At 39.4% G+C, this 18,374-nt stretch overlaps 1 protein-coding gene across 1 annotated transcript in view; it reads right to left on the bottom strand.

Annotated features, from left to right (window-relative positions):
* Positions 1-251: 251 nt before the first annotated feature.
* Positions 252-18,374, bottom strand: part of SLC10A2 (solute carrier family 10 member 2) — a 142,812-nt gene continuing 124,689 nt past the window's right edge. Inside the window, exons 3-7 of the mRNA XM_004577361.2 lie at positions 13,012-13,130; positions 8,033-8,121; positions 6,938-7,113; positions 5,365-5,522; positions 252-1,403 (exon numbers count right to left, since the gene is read on the bottom strand). Of these exons, the coding sequence (XP_004577418.2) occupies positions 1,279-1,403; positions 5,365-5,522; positions 6,938-7,113; positions 8,033-8,121; positions 13,012-13,130 (667 nt within the window). The 3' untranslated portion in view covers positions 252-1,278. The remainder of the gene's footprint in view (positions 1,404-5,364; positions 5,523-6,937; positions 7,114-8,032; positions 8,122-13,011; positions 13,131-18,374) is intronic.

Genomic DNA, 18,374 nt, shown 5'->3' with positions numbered 1-18,374 from the left:
GTGTCCCATCATGTACTACTGAATTAATTCATTCTGCAGTCTTGATGTTTCTCCCAATGCTTCTACTGTCTCTGTGCCTCTGGCCACCTCTCCGCTCATGATTCCTATGAAGTGTAAACAGTCATAACGTGTAACATACACGTTATACACAGGCAAATCTGGGGCAAGTCCCTTTCCATGGATTGAACTCTTTGCAAAATTCAAACAGTTGAAGCAGTTGTGCTTTTCCTTAACCAATGTGATGGCCCATCCTGAGCAGTCAAGAACTTGGGTCCAATTTAGTCTTTGAATTCTTCACAATAACATTGTTCATTCTTTTCTGCTTTTGGGCTGTCACTAAAGAAAGATGTTTTTTAATTGAAGTCAGTGTTTAACCATGCTTTTCCACAGTTATATTTAAATAAATAAGGAGCAACATTTTAAAAATAATGAGTAAAATGCCAATGGAAGGCATTGGTGTTCCCGTTTTACAATTATTTATTGGAAAAAGTCTAGATTACAAAGTAATTCATTACATTCATTTTAATATACAAAAAGCCAGGTGCTTTTTGGTAGGTTACAAGAGTGCATGCAAATTCAGGGTAGGTATTATAAGATTGTCAGTATCAGGTTTAATCCTGCACTGTTTTTAAGACTGCAAGGCAACTTCAAAAAGGGTATAGAAGATTAAATGAAAGATATTTAATTTTGGTGTAAAAACATTTCAAAGTTCACACACAGTGTTTCATATTATGCATGTCCAGTGAAAGTTTTGAAGCCCTCTTGTATTTTACTGACAGTGGCCTTGTAAATACAGTGGGAATTCCCTAGCTGTGGGTTCTGCACCTGTGGATAAAACCAACCCAGCACTGAAAACATTTGAAAAAATATAAACAATGAGTAAGTTTGCCCATGAACAATAAAGTACATCAAATATTTACATAGTACTTACATTATATTATGTGTCATAAGCAATCTAGATAGGGCTTAAAGTGCATGGGAAGTTATATGTGAATTGTGCACCATGCTATGAAGGAGAGTTTAGCATTAGTGGATTTTGATACCATCAGAGAGATCCAATTCCCTGTGGATGACTACATATGTGGAACATATATGTGAAAACAATGCTTCCATCATCAAGGAATTGACCATCAGTCACTTTGTCCCCAAAACAAAATATTGACAGTCAACGGAAATTACATTTTTACATTAACGTTTTCTTACTAACTATCCTACGAAAACAAGTCATTAAACAGTTATAGCTTAAACATGTTTGGTGTTTCTTTGTCCATGTGGTAGCTACTTCTCTGGTTGAAATCCTCCATTCATCTGCTGAAATGGTGACTCGGGTTCTGCCTTGGTGTCTTTGCTGTCTGAAAATTCTGCATTATTCTTCCCGTGATATTTCTTGTATGTGACATAAACTAGAAAAAAATGCACAACAGGTTAAGTCAATTTCATAATGACGGATGGCAACATTACTTTGAGGAGTGATTATAATCTATTATTCTTAAGGCAGTTTACATTTTCTGTCAACTAGAAACCACTTAGAGAAAGAAGTCATTTTTCCCAACTCTATGACCACTCAGGGCTTGAGAGATTGCACCTCAGAATGATCTAATAGAAAATGTTAAGGATGTTTGTTTCAGGTGATCACCTGACTTCTTGAAACATGCATGTGGTACTTGACAATAACCAGAACAATAAGCATATTTTCCACATCTACCAGATCCCAGTGAATGTACTAGATCTCGATAATACAACAAATGTTATGGTCGTTGTTGAGGACCTGGGTGTGACAGTCCTTCATGGAGGACCTGAACAAGAGAATAACTCTCCTGGCCACTCCTTGTCTTTGGTTGTGTGCTTCGTCTGGAGGGGCAGTCCTCATTGTTTGGCGATCGGTTGCCCTCTCCTCTGTGGGGCGGCTAAATTCTGGTGACAACTCTCTCAATTTTGAGATCAGATCACCAGGACAGATTCTATCTTGCAAGAGAAGACCTGACGCTTCTCTTTATGAGTGATGTGTGTTTTTGTGGCCACACATGTAGGATGTAGTGGAGGCAGGGTGGTGTAAGAAGGCCATTTGATTGTGTATTCAAGACCTATTTTCCCTATTAGTTTTTAGGCATAATGTGCCATTTTATTACTTAAATATCACTTTTCTTCCATCTCTCTATTGATGCCAAAGTTGATAATGGAACAGAAGATATTGTTAGACCCCTCAAATTTCATTTCTTCACATATAAAATGGCCATAATAACATTATCAACTTGATAAGGCAATTGTAAACATGGGATGATATAAATTAAGTCTATAGCATGGCCTATCGAGAGCATGAAGTTGTCAGTAAATGTTGATTCCCATTGTGACACACAGCTGAACCAATATCCAGCTTCAAAGATATTGAAAAGACAGGACCTGTCTCCTCTATGGTCCTTGCACTTTTAGTCATAAGTTCCCAAGCCACTGAATCACTGTATTGAATTTAATTAGACTTGTATCAATGTGAAGATCTGCTACTTAATAAAATCTGTTTCAGCTGCGACTCTTGCAGCTTACAGTAGCCGGTGGTTTCACTGAACCAAACCATGCATCTTACTTGTAGCTTCCCTTGCTCCTTCTCCTCACTTTTCCTCTTTCTTTCCCTCCTTCCTTGCTTCCTTCCCTCTTTCTTACCTTCCTCCATTCCACTCTTTGTCCCCAAAATACGTGGTTTTATAATTTTGTCACTAAACTGTGTTTTCATACATTCTGTATTCTTCATGAAGATGCCACCTTTGTTTTCACAAGTGCTAATACAGTGCAGGGAAGTATACGAGCAGCTCTAGAGCTTCCTTTTCCTCATTCAACCGGGTTTTCTATTAGTCAATCAATCTCTTTCAGGTTAATTGTCCATCTGTGCATTTACTTAACTGGTCTACCAAGAAGTCTACTTTCTGATTTGTCTAGAACATATGACTAGCTAATTATCTGGAACCATTTCCCAATGTGCCAAACTGGAGGGACTACCATATAGTTATTAAACAAGAAAATGAGACTAATAGACCTTAGACTTATCAGTGGTCTCCTGGACCCCTGATAAATCAGCAGAGTATTTTCAGCAGATTTAGAGTTTCCTGTGCTAGAAAGGAGGTCTGCTTTGAGAAGGACAGGCCAGACAGGAGTGGACAGGGTAGTTAACATCCACAGGCAAGCAAAGTACCTGCTGGAGCTAAGCAGAGAACAAAGCAAAACTCTGTCCCTGGGATTTTGTAACTTAATGTTCACATTTTTTTGTTGTCATTCAGCTTTCCATCTTCCATTAAAATGTCAAAGCAGCCTCTTCATAAGAAGAAGTTAAGCAGCATCAGGCACTGGAAAGCAAAAACTGGGGAAAAGTGAAAACCAGTGTTTAGTGGGGTCTAATGGGAGAGGATCAAAGATCTCTGCGCTAGCAGAGTAAAATCGAGTCAGGTGCACCACCTCCAGTATGTTAAATGAAGAAGCTTTTTTTCTCAGCCTTCTTATTATATTGGAAGACAGATGAAAAATGCTCAGGGTCACCAGCTATCAGGGAAATGCAAGCGTAAGTCACCAGGTGGTTCCCTTCACCCAGGACAGAATGGTTATCACCCCCAAATCAGAAAGCAGCAAGTGCTGGTCTTTAGGGAAAAAATGCCCCTAATCCATTGTTGGTGGGGATGTAAAATAGTACAACCATTAAGGAAGACATATGAAGAGTCCTCAGAAAACTGAAAATAGATGTACCATATGACTCAGCCATTCCACTTCTGGGAATTTGTCTAAAGGAAATTAAATCAGCATACAGAAGAGTTTTCTGTACCACCATGTTTACAGCAGCTCAATTGAAAGTAACTGAGACACAGAATCAACCTAAATGCCCATTAACTGATGAATGGATAAAAATAGAATTATACTCAGCCATAAAAAAGAACGAACTCCTGTCTTTTGCAACATAATGAACACAAGTGGAAAGCATTAAGCTTAGTGAAATAAGTCAGTCCCCAAAAGACAAATATCATGTTTTACCTGATTTGTATTAACTAATATACAAAGTCCAAAACTTTATATGTTTATGACCATCATCTATATTTTTGTGGAACAGTGATTTTTCTACTTATTACTTGTGGAATTCTGTATTTCATGAAGGTTTAAGCTTGTGTTGAAAAAAACTTCAAAGTGTGTCATTACAAAATTTAAAAATAAGAGAAAGAGGGTGGACATGAATAAGATAGGGTGGAAAGTACCATTATGCTCTTGGAACTATATATATATATATATATAAAATGGACTGATATGATGGCTCAACTCGCTAATACTCTACCTGCAAGCACCAGCCTCCCAAATGGACACTGGTTCATGTCCAGGCTGCTTCACTTCCAATTCAGCCTCCTGCTTATGGTCCGGGAAAGCAGTGGAGGACAAGTTAAAGCCTTGGGCCACTGCAGCCCACTGCAGCCATTTGGGGAGTGAGCCAGCAGATGAAAGATCTTTCTGTCTGTCTTTCCTCCCTGTAAATCTGACTTTCCCATAAAAATAAATAAATCTTAAAAATTATCTATCCAAAACACATGAAATTTGCTCCAATTCTATAAATACACTTAAAAACAATTGAAAAAGGAATGTGAATGCACACACACACACACACATTTGCCTTTTGACTTAGCCTAAGTATCCTTATTGTACCATTTTTCTGAGAGTCACACTATATTTACAAAGCATACCATTATAATGTTTTGAAAATGTCACCAAATCCCAAGTTTCTTTAAAGCAATGGGAAGGCACACAATAAAAATGATTCTAACAGGTCAATATGCCTTCCTAATTGAGGGAAAGAAACTCAGTGGACAAAGCAGATTTCCATTGTCACTAAAAGCAAAATTGGTAAAATTAAAATATTTTCTTCAGCATTTGGAATACATTATAATAATGTGGATCACTTTTCCCTCATATTCATTGTATAATTCACTGACAAGAAGGGATTTTAAAGCTTGTTGGGGCTAGCATGGTGACTTGGCCTGCTAGTTATCTGCCAGTAAGACCAGCATCCTACATAGGCACTGGTTTGAGTCCTGGCTGCTCCACTTTTGAGCCAGCTCCGTGCCTATGACCTGGGAAAGCAATAAAAGATGGCTTAGGTTTTTTGGCTGTTTCACATATATGAGAGACCTGGAAGAAGTTCCAGGCTTTTGGCTTCAGATCAGGTCAGTTCTGGCTTTGTAGCTATTTAAGGAGTGGGTAGAAGACCTCTCTCTCTTTCTTTCTCTGTGTAGAAAGACGCCTTACATGTAAAAATGAGTACTTTAAAAAATAAAACTTAGTAACTCCAGGATTTTCCAGAGAAGAGTATCATAATACATTGTGGTTAGCACTCTTCCTTACTTCCCAGGAATATCGCTGCAAATGCAAGCTGGAAAATGCTGTAGATGAGTGGGAAGGTGAACACGTAATTGAGGTCCTCAGTGTTGAAGGAGAGCTGCACGATGGTGGAGCACAGCTGCGTGTTCTGCATCCCCGTCTCCAAAGCAACTGTTCGGCACCTGCAAGAAACACGCAGACGGCAGGTCGTGCCTTTACTGTGTCATTTGTGCTGCAGAGCATCGAAAGCAGATGTAATGAGAGGAAAGACATACATCAGATGTGCTCTGGCTCTGTTGCTAATATGCAAATGTCATATCCCCTCAATCAACGACTGCTTTGAACAAATATTATAACTGATATATAAATACATATGTAAAATATTATATATAAGATATATAAAATCATATTTGTGTATCATAAAAATAAGCATGTTTGATGCATGTGTACATGGGGAGCAGGCTCATTTGTAATATTGCCCCATAAAAGGCAAAAGTGGTTTACTTCTCCTATGTCCTTGGTAACAGGGCAGACACAGAGAAAGTTGTTCTGCTGTTATATTAAATTTATTTTGATTAAGTTCAGGGTAAAAATTACTTTCTACATTCTATCAGTGAGAAAGCTCAGAGAGAGTGGGTGGCTGGCCTGGGCTCCACAGTTGATGAGTGGCAGGGTTTAAGTGAAGCCCAGGTCTGCCTGGTGCCAGCATTGCGGTCTCCCTGTGCTTGGTGTTGCACTTCTTGTTCCGAGCCTCGTATGTGCACCTTTTCCTCCACCTGCTTTTCCCTGCCTGTTGACTGAGACAGATTAGAAGGAGAGAAAATGTTTTTACCCAGTGCCAAATCCATAAGGGCTAAACTCATTGTAATATTCAGCATGTTTGTGTGATGAGTTTTTTTCTGTTGCTGCCTGGGAGAACCCTCTGATATTATAATACCAACCTCATCAGTAATGCTGTTAAACTCATTTTGCTTGGTGAATAAGAACATATAACAATGGAAAAGCCTGGATAAAGAATGATCTAGAAGAATTTGAGCAATTCTTGAGCAATTTGAGTGAATTGCATAACTTAAGAATGAATCAGGCTATTGAGAACGACATATTTGGATATAGGGTGAAGAATTCTGAAGATGTCATCAGCATTTATAACCATTATTGGTTGAATCTGTGTCCTTTGCTTACCCCAAATTAATCTGAGTTCTAACCTTAGTATCTCAGATTGTGGCCTTAAGTGGAAATAGGTTCAGTGAAAGTATCATGTGTGAAGGTGTGGTCATAAGGGTGTGTGCTGATCCAATATGACTGGTGTTCTTTTGAAAAGACGATTTGGATACAGAGGCAGGTGTGCAGACAGGCAGACAAGTGGAGAGGCAGAGAAGAGAACCAGCTGTGGTCAAGGAGATGCAGTGTTCTGAGCTCCATGAAAGAACTGATCTTGGGACACTTTCATTCGTACTTGCAGTCTCAGAAGCTGTGAGATAACAATGTCTGTCATTTTGAAACTCAGTTTGTGGTATGTTGTTATACTAAACCCAGACCCTAATATAACAACTGTTAGAAATATGAGTTCCCAATGTGGTTTATCCAAACACCATACCTGTACCATGGCAGTCCAGCTATTCTAGCCAGGAGAAAACCTAGCAAGTAACCAGCCACAGGAAATATCGTCCCTATAACCCACAGCTTGGGTTCAATGATCCAGGCACTTTGGTACAATACTCCTCCAACCACAGCGATGAGTACGATCAGGATTGCGCCTGCAATTGACCCAACCTAGAGAAAAAATGTGTAAGTGAGTCCAGCAATTGTGTGTCCAAGCAAATGTCCATGTTTGTCAGAGATGCAGCTTTAGCAGTCTCCTTTCCATAGAGGGCAGCAGTCTGTATGCTCAGCCCACTGGGAGGATTGCACTTTGTCCCGTGTTCTCACTTTCAGGAAAAGCACATCATATCATCGAGCCTGAAGATTTCCCAGCTTGCAAGTGACAGTTGTTAGGGAGAAAGCAAACGTGCTGTAAAGGACTAGAAGACTCGCCTTCTAGATGAAACTCTTTCCATCCTATCTCCTTTGGCTGATCATGAGTCCCTCTGAATTGCATTCTTTTTGCTTGCAGTCAGGGATAAAATCTTTCCCAACCACATTTCATAGCTGTTATAATAATATGAAAATGGATTTAGAACTCAGTAAAAGTTAAGTGACAAATGCAAATATAAGCTACTGTATTTATTTTCTCCTTCTTCTACTTTCAAATGTGTTTAGATATCATAACTTTGTTTGGAGAAGCACAGAAGAGCAGCCAGCTTGTTCTGTCTTTTATTCTACTACTTCTGCAGAATCTGTCTAGCACATCTTTATCCAGTCCCACACCATTTAGCTAGAGCATTATTGGTGAAATGCAAGCAGCCTTTACCAGACACTGAACTGGTCATACAGAGGTAAGAAATATAAGTTCTTGTTCTACTACAGTTGTCTAGATGTATTGTGACAGAAACTCAGAAAATAGAGCACCAATGGGCTTTGAGAACAGATGGAGGTTGGTAGAAATTTGTCCTGTAGGACAGGAGACTGTGTCAAGCCCCCATGGAAGTTAACAATATAATGAGAATAAAATAATTTAGTGATTAAAACAGCTGTGTGTTTTTAATTATCACTAAAGGGTGTAACTACGCAGTTCATACCATGGCAAACTTACTTTAAGTATGATTTTCGCCTGCTTGGGCCATTTGTGATTAACAAACATTCCAATGGAAACAGGAATAACTAGAGCGACCAAGGAGGTACCTGCGGATGGCAGAAGAGCAGGATGAATCAGCAAAGCATCCGACACGGGAAAGAGGGTGATCCAGAATTAGCAGCTGAAGAAGGCTCTGGTCATGTTTGCATCTCCCTTCAGAAGACACAAAGCAGAACACAGAACACACACACACACACACACTCCACTTCTTTACACACTCAAGCAAGCAATTTAATATTATGGGCAGAGAATTGTAAATATTAAAGATAGAAATGCTTTCCTTAAATCCTGATGCTTCCAGTATGCTTTAGTTTTCAGTTTGTCAGAATCTTGGCTACTTTTTGTCTATCAAATTTTTCTATCCTAGGAAAAAATAACTTGCCAAATTGAGTGTACGTCTGTGTGTGTGTGTTGCTTCTGAACCTTTTGGCCAAGATCAAGTAAGTGTGTGTGTGTGTGTGTGTGTGTGTGTGTGTGTAAGTACCTATGTTCTGGTTGTACATATAGATTATATCTTATATCCATGTTACTTCATGGTAATAGAAGAGAAGAAATATTTGATAATATCTTAAAACAAGAGAAATAAAATATTCAAAATTAACTCAAGATCTTCAGGGGTTTTGAGAGCTAATGATTTCCAGTTAAAGCTAACTTAGAGATTCACATCTATGGCAGAGTTCTGAGAGAAGAGAGTGAGAAAACATGCTTTGAATTTTCTGTGAGATGATACATTTGGCCACCTCACATGTAATTATAATTCTTTAAAGCAGTGTGCTCACCCAGCCAGATAAAGGAGTCATACTTCAATTTCACTGTGTTAAATTTACTGCTGCTCTTGTGACATATGGTTTGTTTCTCCTTCCCATTTAATACACATTTGTCCAACAGCTGCTTTTATATAATATAGCACCAACTATTTCTAACATCTTATGGACTGTTTTCTTTTTCAAACGTTCTTTGAAAGCAAGAAGAGAAGGTGGAATTGAATAGTAAAATTCTCAAAGTGGAATCTGCCTAATACTGGGAAAAACTGACTTAGGACTAGAAACAAATTCTGGTTTGTAAGACTGAATGTTAATTTAAAATTAAAATAACAATGGTTAAAAAACATAATTTCTTTGTAGCCTTCTAGTTTTCTGTAAAACAAAGGTCAGGGGATATTTTTCTCTAGAAACTACTTGGTGAAATTCAGGAATGACAAGGGTTTAAATCAAGGGCAGGGATAAATCAAAGATAGGAGGGAAGAAAGAGAAAATGGTAGGACAAGGGTTTGGAAAAGGGTATTGAGTGATGATTGGTAAGATGGCCCAGAAAGAGTTCCTTTGACTATTTTTGCACCCAGCTATTTTTGGAAAAGATTTCCTATGCTGTGTGTCTAGACCATTCTCCGGATTTTGTGGAGCTGATGGGCCTTAAATTGAAACAATATCGATGCAGCTGCATCTTATTATGCTAGCTCAACTCTGGGTGCAGATGCTGTGCTTAGAATGCAGGGTAGTAAGCTTTGATCAGATGCTCTTTATGTGACGCATCTCGGACTCTTCTTGCTCCTATGGGGCAACAGGATTAATAGGCAAGTAGAACACTGGCCAAAATCTGAAATCTGGCAGACTGGTATTCCCCCTCCTGATCAGAGGAGGCCAGGTAAAGTTTCTTAGGACTTGGAGCTGCCTGGGACAGGCAGCCATGGTTCCTGCTGGGAGAGGTGGCAGGCGGTTACCGTCCTCTCCTCAGTGAACTGGGAGTCCTGTTCTCTTAGCTTTGGATCTGTGTGCTTTCTTCAATCTTCATTTGGTGGACTTCTAAAAGTTCGTGGAAATGGAATCTGAAAATCATATAGTTTCCCATGAGCATTCTGAAAAGCCCTTGAGAAGCTGTTCTTTCTATGTAAAATTCTGGTTAGCTTAGATGAAAAAAACACCTGCTCACAGTTCAGCCATTGGAACTGTCAGTTGTTAGTCAGTCAGGTTTTCCCAGTAGGTATAGGAGAAAAAAGAAAGAAAAATGAGCAGGAAAAAGTGTGGTGAGATTCCTGTGGGCAACTGGAGTTAGATAGGATTGGAGCAAAACTTTGCTTTGTTCGCAGACTGGGAGCTGTGCAGATCACTGAACCCTATGAGGCTGGGGTTCCCTATGGTAAAATGGACAGAAGAGTGAAAAGTGATATCTGTCTCACACTGTCGTGGTAAGAATTAAATGATGAGTTGGATGTCAAGTTCTCCACATGAGATGCTCTCAAATGGGAGGAAGAAAGACACCGGGAATCCGTACACTAACCCACTGCAGCTTTTTTTTGTAACTCGTTCCATCTGTGCAGGGGCCCCTCTGTGCAAACATCAGTGTCTGAGGAGGCTGACTCCCCAGGAGTGTACTGAATCAGCAGATCGTGCCGGGAACTAGGTGAAAGTCGTTTGGAACAATCACTGCCCACAGAGTGGGTGGAGAGCTGACCAGCAGGCTGTTTCCAGCTGCACAAGGACAGTGGGCAGATTAAGCAGCTTCAGCTTCTATTTCTTCATTTATGATATGGTTAGTGGAGACATTTTCTGTAGCAATCACCTTGTTGACTTTCTACATTAAAATGAGTAGAAAAGCAACATTCAAAAGTGAAGTTGGAGAATGGGCCTGATAATTGTGATGGACATGTAGGATTAGTATCTTTTCGTAACAACTGCTCTCACCATTTATTCTCGTTTTCTCCATTGACTTCTTTGGAGAGGATGTTTTCTTCCAATGGGGTGTTAATTGTTTTTAATTTTCTCCTCCTTTCAAATTTTTTTCATTTTTACGGAGAAGAGTATTCAATATTCCAACAAGGCATTTCCAATAAGGAATGAAAACCACAAGGAAACTTCAAGGATGACATTCATTCCTTAAAACAGCAATTGTAGTGGAATCAAAACTTCTCACTCAGTAGGCAGGTTTGTGGAGACTTTGGCAATGTTTACCTGTATCACAAATGATTCTTAAATTCTAGGGGCAGATGTCTGGGGAGATAGTTAAGTAGCACATGGTGTAGGTAGGTGGTCATTCTCACATCTGTTTTCAGGAGTTTCTATTTGACAGAAAGGAATTTCCCATAGAAAACTAAATAGAAGGATCCTCTACAGAAAAACCCAAGCTGAATAGAGTGTGGAAAGGAAGATCACTTTTTAGTTTTCTTAGTCCAGTGGTGATGGCAGGAGTTCAGGATACAGAAGAGTCTAAATGAAAACATTGCAGGACAGATCATTCCCAATTAATGTTCACAAAATTTGTCCTCACTTAGTTCTGTATACCCTAATTTATATGTAATCACAACAATTGTGTTAGGTATGAAAATACTGTGTAATTTTTTTAAAGGCAGAGTTAATGACAGGGAAGGAGAGAAAAAGACAAGAGATTTTTCATCTGCTGGTTGACTTCCCCAAATGTTTCAATGGCTGGAGCTGGGCCTGTCTTAAACCTGAAGTCATAGGTCCTCTGGGTCACCCATGTGGGTACTGGGCTCAAGGACTTGGGCCATCATCTGCTGCTTTTCTAGGTCATAAACAGAGAGCTGGATGGGCAGTGGAGCCACGGGAACTTGAATCAGTACCCATACGGGATACTGGCTCTGTAGATAGAGATTTTACCTGGTACACTACCACACGGGCCAGAGAGTGGAAGCACTTTTAATCTAGGGTCCCCACATTCTGCATCACCATTCTATTGAAGATGCCTCTTAATAGAAAACAGACCTTTTGAATATAGCTGGTCAACATGGCACTTGTGTCTAATGTCAGCTTCAAGATTATTTAGCATGCAATGTACTTAGTGGTCAGTACTGAGATGTTGGCTATTTCTCCTTATTTATTATGGCAGCTCTATGGGAAAGCATGCTTTGAATAGTCCAGGAACTCAAGTTTCCTTCCCTTGACACACATCCTTATGTTACCTGCACAACTTAATCTGCCTCCATTATCTGTTCTCCCAGAGACAGAAAAGAATCTCCACTGTAATGGAGCTGAGCAATGAGAGATGAAATGAGTGGAGACATATCAGAGAAGTTGGCTTCCAAGGCAGACAATACAGACTGTGTCATTACCTCACATTGTGAATCAGGGTTGTTGCTCAGAGTTGAGGCTAACAAAAATGTTTCAGGTTTGGCATGATGGCTCAGTGGTTGAATCCTTACCTTGTAGGTGCTGGGATCCCATATGAGCACCAGTTCATGTCCCAGCTGCTCCACTTCACATCCACCTCCCTGCTTGTATGTAGCCTAAGAAAGTAGTGGAGGATGGCCCAAAGCCTTGGGACCCTGCACCCGCGTGGGAGACCTGGAGGAAGCTCTGGGCTTCTGGATTTGGGTATGTTTAGCTCCGGCTATTGTGGCCATTTGTGGAGTGACCCAGTGGATAGAGACACTTCTCTCTGCCAATCTGATCTGCATGTCCAGTAAAAATAAATAAATAAATCTTTTAAAAAATATGTTTGCCTTATGTTTTCCTAGGTGACATCTGTGATGGCTGCTAGGCACTCTACTTTGAAATCATCATCTATATATTTTTTTGCTTCTTTTTTCAATTTTACTGTATGGGTGTGAACTGCTATTAGATAAACTCACTATACTGTGTGATGAGGTCACAGCTGAGGCTCCATGTGTTCCAGCAGCCTGAGAAGCCTTATAGGACTTAAAGGAAGGAGCCTGAAGTCTCTTAACTTGGTTCTTCTTCCAGGTGATTTGAATTGAGGAAAAATCAGATGCTCTCCTCTGGTCAAAACTTGGAATTTACATTCTTTCAATAGTCATGCAAATACAAGGGGTAATATTGTAAGGGATCTCTAATTGGGTGAAAATTGCAAATTGTATAAACGTGAAATAATGATGGTGTGAGAACCTTGGCCTGAAAGTCTAGCAGAGGCCATGCAGAGAGCTGAAGAGTGAGGCTCAGCTGTTTTCTAGAGGAATGACTTACCTATGCTATCATAGGGAATTACGATGCTCCCAGAGTCCACCCATATTTTGGTGTAGATAAGAAGGCATAGTGGCATCATCCCGAGGGCAAGCACTGTGGAGCAGGTGGTCATGCTGATGCTGAAAGGATGAAAGGAAGCAGGCACATTGGTTGTTGTCACCTGTTTTTCTGGGGGAGTGGCTGCTTCACTTTCAACTCATGGTTAGAAAGTCCTGTGAGAGCCTTTCTCAGTCAGTATCTTATCTGTCAGATATACAGAAATGTACACGCACCCAGCTTTGTGCAGGGCCTGGCCTTGGGCAAAAGGGCCTATATTTGGTGTCCTTCTGCTTTGCCTTGTGCCATCCGTTCCTTGCATTGGCCTCAAGAATCAGAGACAGTCGAAGAGGAACAGACAGTTTAAACTAGTTAAGTGAACTGCAGGGTGCCTAGTGATGCCACTGTAGAATCCCCATCAGAGAGTCAAGAAGCATGTTTGCACTGGCTAAGACTCCAGAAGACTTCACACATGGGTCTGTGCTGGTGCGGCAACGACCTCCTTAGGGAGAGCTTGCGTCTAAGGGGGGAAACCACAGTGTATTTTCATATGGCAGGCAGGTTATTGCCTACACGGTGGTGGTTTGATTTAAAAAGAGTGAGAAAGAAAGGAAAGAATGAATGACAGAGAGGAAAGAAGGAAGGAAGGAAGGAAGGAAAGAAAGAAGAAAAAAAGGAAGAAAAATAGAGAAAGAAAAAATAGAAAAAGAAAGAAAAAAGTAAACAGCTTGTCAGAAGACAGGGTGGTTCTGGAGTTTTAGCAGTGAGAAAGGCCCTAACAATTCACCGAATGTATGTTTAGAAGACCCAGGGCTTGCTTTTGTTGCTAGTGTGAACATAAGCATTTTCCTGGGAGGCTCTGTTTGATGGGTGGATTTTAGCATTCAGTATGGGGGTCTCAGTATCAAATGATGCTGGTATTTGTACTTTGACAGTGGGTAGAAGAGGGATGTGAAGTGATGGGTCCTCTTGATCTTCTTCAGAACTTCTATACACAGGGGCACAAGCTTCCAGCAGGGTATCACAGTAACTGGCTCTGCAACTGTGTACTGTTTGGGTCAGAAGCAGGTTGTGCCATCTAGTATGTGACTTTGGGCAATTTATTTGACATCGCTTCACATTCCCTGAGGACAAGAGTTAAATGAGCCACTAACGTGCAGTATTTAGAACAGTGCAAGGTGTTCCTTACCATTGCTGTCTGAATGTATGTATTTGTGTATGTATTTGATAACTTTCACTACAATATATATAGAATCAGAAATTTCCAGTCATTTTTCCAGAAAGAGCTTTTCCCAATGACTGTGGCTTAGAGATAATCACATGAGTCACCTCCTAAGATTATCATATGTGTGCTAAATTTTATATTTCCTGCCAAAGTGCAACAACACCTCCAGGGGACACAAAGGAAAGCAGCTGAAAAGGAAGAATTTCATTGGAGTGCATCTAAATCGAGCTGTTCAGGCACAATAAAAGCTGGGGCATGGCTTTCACAGGGCTCAGCTTCAGTTTAAAAAAAAATCCTTATTTAAAATGGGTTTAAAAATACTTTTTCATTTCTTTGGAGACACATTGGTCATTTTACTGAATGTTATTTAACATCGTGGTGCTGTACATTTTCTGATTTTGTTCCTATTATTGATTTTGTTTTATGCCTTTTTATCTAAGGGGATATATAGTAACTGTGTAATAGAGACTCATATCCAGACATGAAGATAAAATGCACTGTGCATCTCTACATCCAAATCAAAGATGGACTCCTAATGAAACCATTGATCATATCTTCACAATCCGGTGCTGGACTCTTCCGTGTTCATGCCTACAATGTCAGGATACACTTAGATAGAAGAATGATGGACTTATGACTGTTTATGAAGGACCGTACTATTGTAATGTTATAGGGGAAATTGGCTAGTGGGGTGGGAGCTTGGGAAGGGGGAAGGGAAATAAACTCCAGAGCAGATGGAATTGTATCATAAAATAATAAAATAAGCAAATTTAATTAAAAAACACTTGTATTGGTAAATCTTTAATGCCTTAAAAATAGTAGTAAATGCTAGAGATGTGTGTATTACACTTGTCAGGATATATAGTCTATTGTGATCATGAGTAAGTTGAGCTAGGTATAGAACAAGTTGCAAGAGTGGAGTCCTATGCCAGCAAAATGCTACTCGTTACTTTGTCCTATTGGTAACTAAAGTATTGGAACTTAAAATGTGTTTTATTCTCTTCCTCCTCTTCTTTGCCCCTCTCTTTCTTATATTTAATTAAAAAGTATGTTATAATGATTTTTAAACTATCCCCATAATTTTCTACCTGGGTATCCAATTTGCTTTCTAGAATGAAACTCCTTTCCTGAGTTATGGTAAAGAAGAGGAGGCTGAGAATATTTTGCTGCAAACTATGAAAGTAGCTTTCAAAGGGAAGGAAGTTTCTCTCCTAAAATGTCTTAGCTTTAAATCTGAATTATTACAAGTTTTGAAGTTACATCATTGTTTTGCACTTAGTGAGAACAATTCCTTAGAGACCATAAAGAGTGCGAAGGCAGGGGTTGGAAAGGGAGAAGACTTAGACGGAGTGGATACTCCTGGCGAGGAAACGCAACGGGAGGATGACAAAACAGGCGCTGGAAGTCACTGCTGCACAAGCGAAGGACCGGCATCGGAGAAGACAACACATAAGGAAAAAGATACGGAAGTAAAGTAGTAAAAACTTTCTATGTGAAAAAATGTTAAGTTCTAAACAGGACTTTGGTATCAGAAATACTACCATTAATTTATATTCTAATGTAAGGAAATAGCAACATAGACCAAAATAAAAATGATCTTTTGCATTAAATTCTTGACTTTAGCTTTATCAACTGGCAGTTGAGAAGTGTTGTGTTTGATAAGGAAACAAAGAGAAAAATAAATAAAAATTAGAGAATATTGTAAAATTCAGTGAAATCAGCTGTAAGCAATGTGAAAGACTGTAAAATTACACTGGAAATGACATCTACCTGTAAAGATTAATAGATGTATATTTAAGTGGGTTTAGTTATTGCAGAAGATTTTGAGCAGCAAGTTTAGAGTTTGGTTGGGGTAAGTGCATAGATGTGAATTCCAATTCTGACTGATATTCACTGATTCAAAGAACTTGGTTAAGGTCCTGAACCCTAAATTTATCTATGAAATGCAGAAAATAATAGCACAAACCTTTGAAGGATTTGACGTAGCATTTCTCATGGTATGTAATTTTTTCTGATGAATTTTGCTACTAAAATCAAAACTAATACCACATTAAAAAAAAAAAAAAGCTTAGTCACTTCAGAAAGAATAACAGCGAGACTCAAACAGGATTAAATTAGTTTTTCCAGAGCAGTGAAGAGGTGGATGTTCATGGAAGGAACTGCTTCAATTTGTGATTGGCCAGAAGGATAGAACTGTTGAGAACAACTTGATTAATGGACCATGTCATGGGAAGATGAAACATGTGGCTAAAGACAACGAATATGACAGAAAAACCAAGTAATAGAAAATAATAAAAAGGCTTGCAGAGAGTGGATGCTGATGAGAGAACTCTGGAAAAGAGAGGCAAAGATGTAGAAGAGTGAATTCTTCAAGAAACACTCATGATAAGAAACGGAGAAGTCCTTGCGTGATGTTGCTGAGGATGCTGCAGCGGGAGGCCTATGTCCTCCGAGCTGCAGGCCTTGGCCACCTGAAGATTCGCTTGAAACATGCCTTCCTGTCTCCCTCACACTTTGGTGTTCATGGCGCTGTTATAAACTTAAGTGACAATCTCTGTGCACTGATCAGATTCACAAATGACAAGTTTCTGGTTTGATTAGAGAAAAACGGAGTTATCACTTGCTGTATTTCAAGGTGTAAGGGAAATGGATGATTTTTAAAGTCATTAGAGATTTCAAAACTCAGTGTCTTCCCAGGTTTAGAAGAAATGATATGCTTGGAGCCATGTCTAGGGAAGTTGAAGTGGGGTGTAATGTGTAAGTGCAACCAGTTGAAGGCTACTGTTACTATGAATAATCATGTTTTGATTTGTCATTTTAAGAGTTCAAATACAAAGGGGTAATGGTCTGAGTACAGATTTGAGCTATTCAATATTCACTCCAGAAGAATAAAAAGTTTTGAAAAACTGCTACCCAGTAGCTGAAGTTTTGCTCCCTTAATTTACCTTAAAAGAATATTTGAGTATGTTCTTCCTCTTCTCAATGTTCAGGTCCATGGCCATAAACATTATTAGTAGCTGTGCTACAATATGGCAATGTCTTCTAGGCTTCTGTTGTTGGATTTGTTTGTACTTAGAATAAGCAGTGCGGTTGCCACGCTCTGTGATTTGCTCGCTTAGCTGTGTGGGCATTTTGGTTGTCTTTGCTCTCTAGCACCTGCTTTCTTCCTCACTTCTTGTTCACGACCCTGAGTGCTGGTGGATAGAAGAGTCAAGTTTCAGAATTAGTAAAGCTAAGTTGGTCTGAGCAAAGTGTGTATGAGATTAAATGGGAATTATGTCAGTCGTGCCAAATCTTACCATGTCTTAACTGCATTCTCAGTGGATGAGATTTCTAGAAGAGGGACGATCAGACTTCACAGATGTCGGTTTTATTTGTGCTTCGCAAGATATGAGCAATGTGTGGAGTGCACATCTCATGAAGTGAATGTTGAAATTTTCAGTACTGTATGTACCTTTGAGGGCATGTATGCACTTGTTGAAGCTTTAATTTATAATAATTCAGCTGGATGTTTTCTACATGGTTTCATATTCTCTGCTGATTTTTATTTTTTTAAAAAGTAATTTCAGGGATTATTATATTTTAGACAGATTAAATAATCATCTCCTATTTCAAAATAAGTAAGATTTTTTTAACTCTCAGAAAAGTGTATTTTAGAGTTTGCAGACTAGGTTTTACAGTTGTAGCTTGTTGAAGAGAGTTTGTTGAAATCTAGTCAGACTCCACAGCATCACACCTACTTTTGCCATCCTGTGAAATGATTCATGTGTGATATGATGTCGAGGTGCAAGTTTCTTCTGCGTTGGTCAAAAGCTACAGATATTTAAAATCTGATCAGTGGAGGTCAAAAGTAGCAATGCGCAGTTCCATTCTGTTTAGTGGGTGCTAACTCTCAGAATGCTGGCTGCAGGTGAAGTTAAGTTGAAGTCTCAGAAGAACTTATTGTTATAATACAGTTCACAGATTTTCTAAACCTGAACAACACTTGCCATTTTTATGATCATGTACAGGAATTCCCTGAAGCATATAGTGGAAGGTAGCAACTATGCTTCCTTATATGTCAAGCTTCAAGCATACTCCATGAAGCGCATGAGAAAGGGAA

The sequence above is a fragment of the Ochotona princeps genome, chromosome 12 (genome assembly GCF_030435755.1).
Source record: "Ochotona princeps isolate mOchPri1 chromosome 12, mOchPri1.hap1, whole genome shotgun sequence".
NCBI lineage: Eukaryota > Metazoa > Chordata > Mammalia > Lagomorpha > Ochotonidae > Ochotona > Ochotona princeps.
Note: the sequence above shows the minus strand (reverse complement) of the source record. Positions and strands in the feature narration are given on the sequence as shown.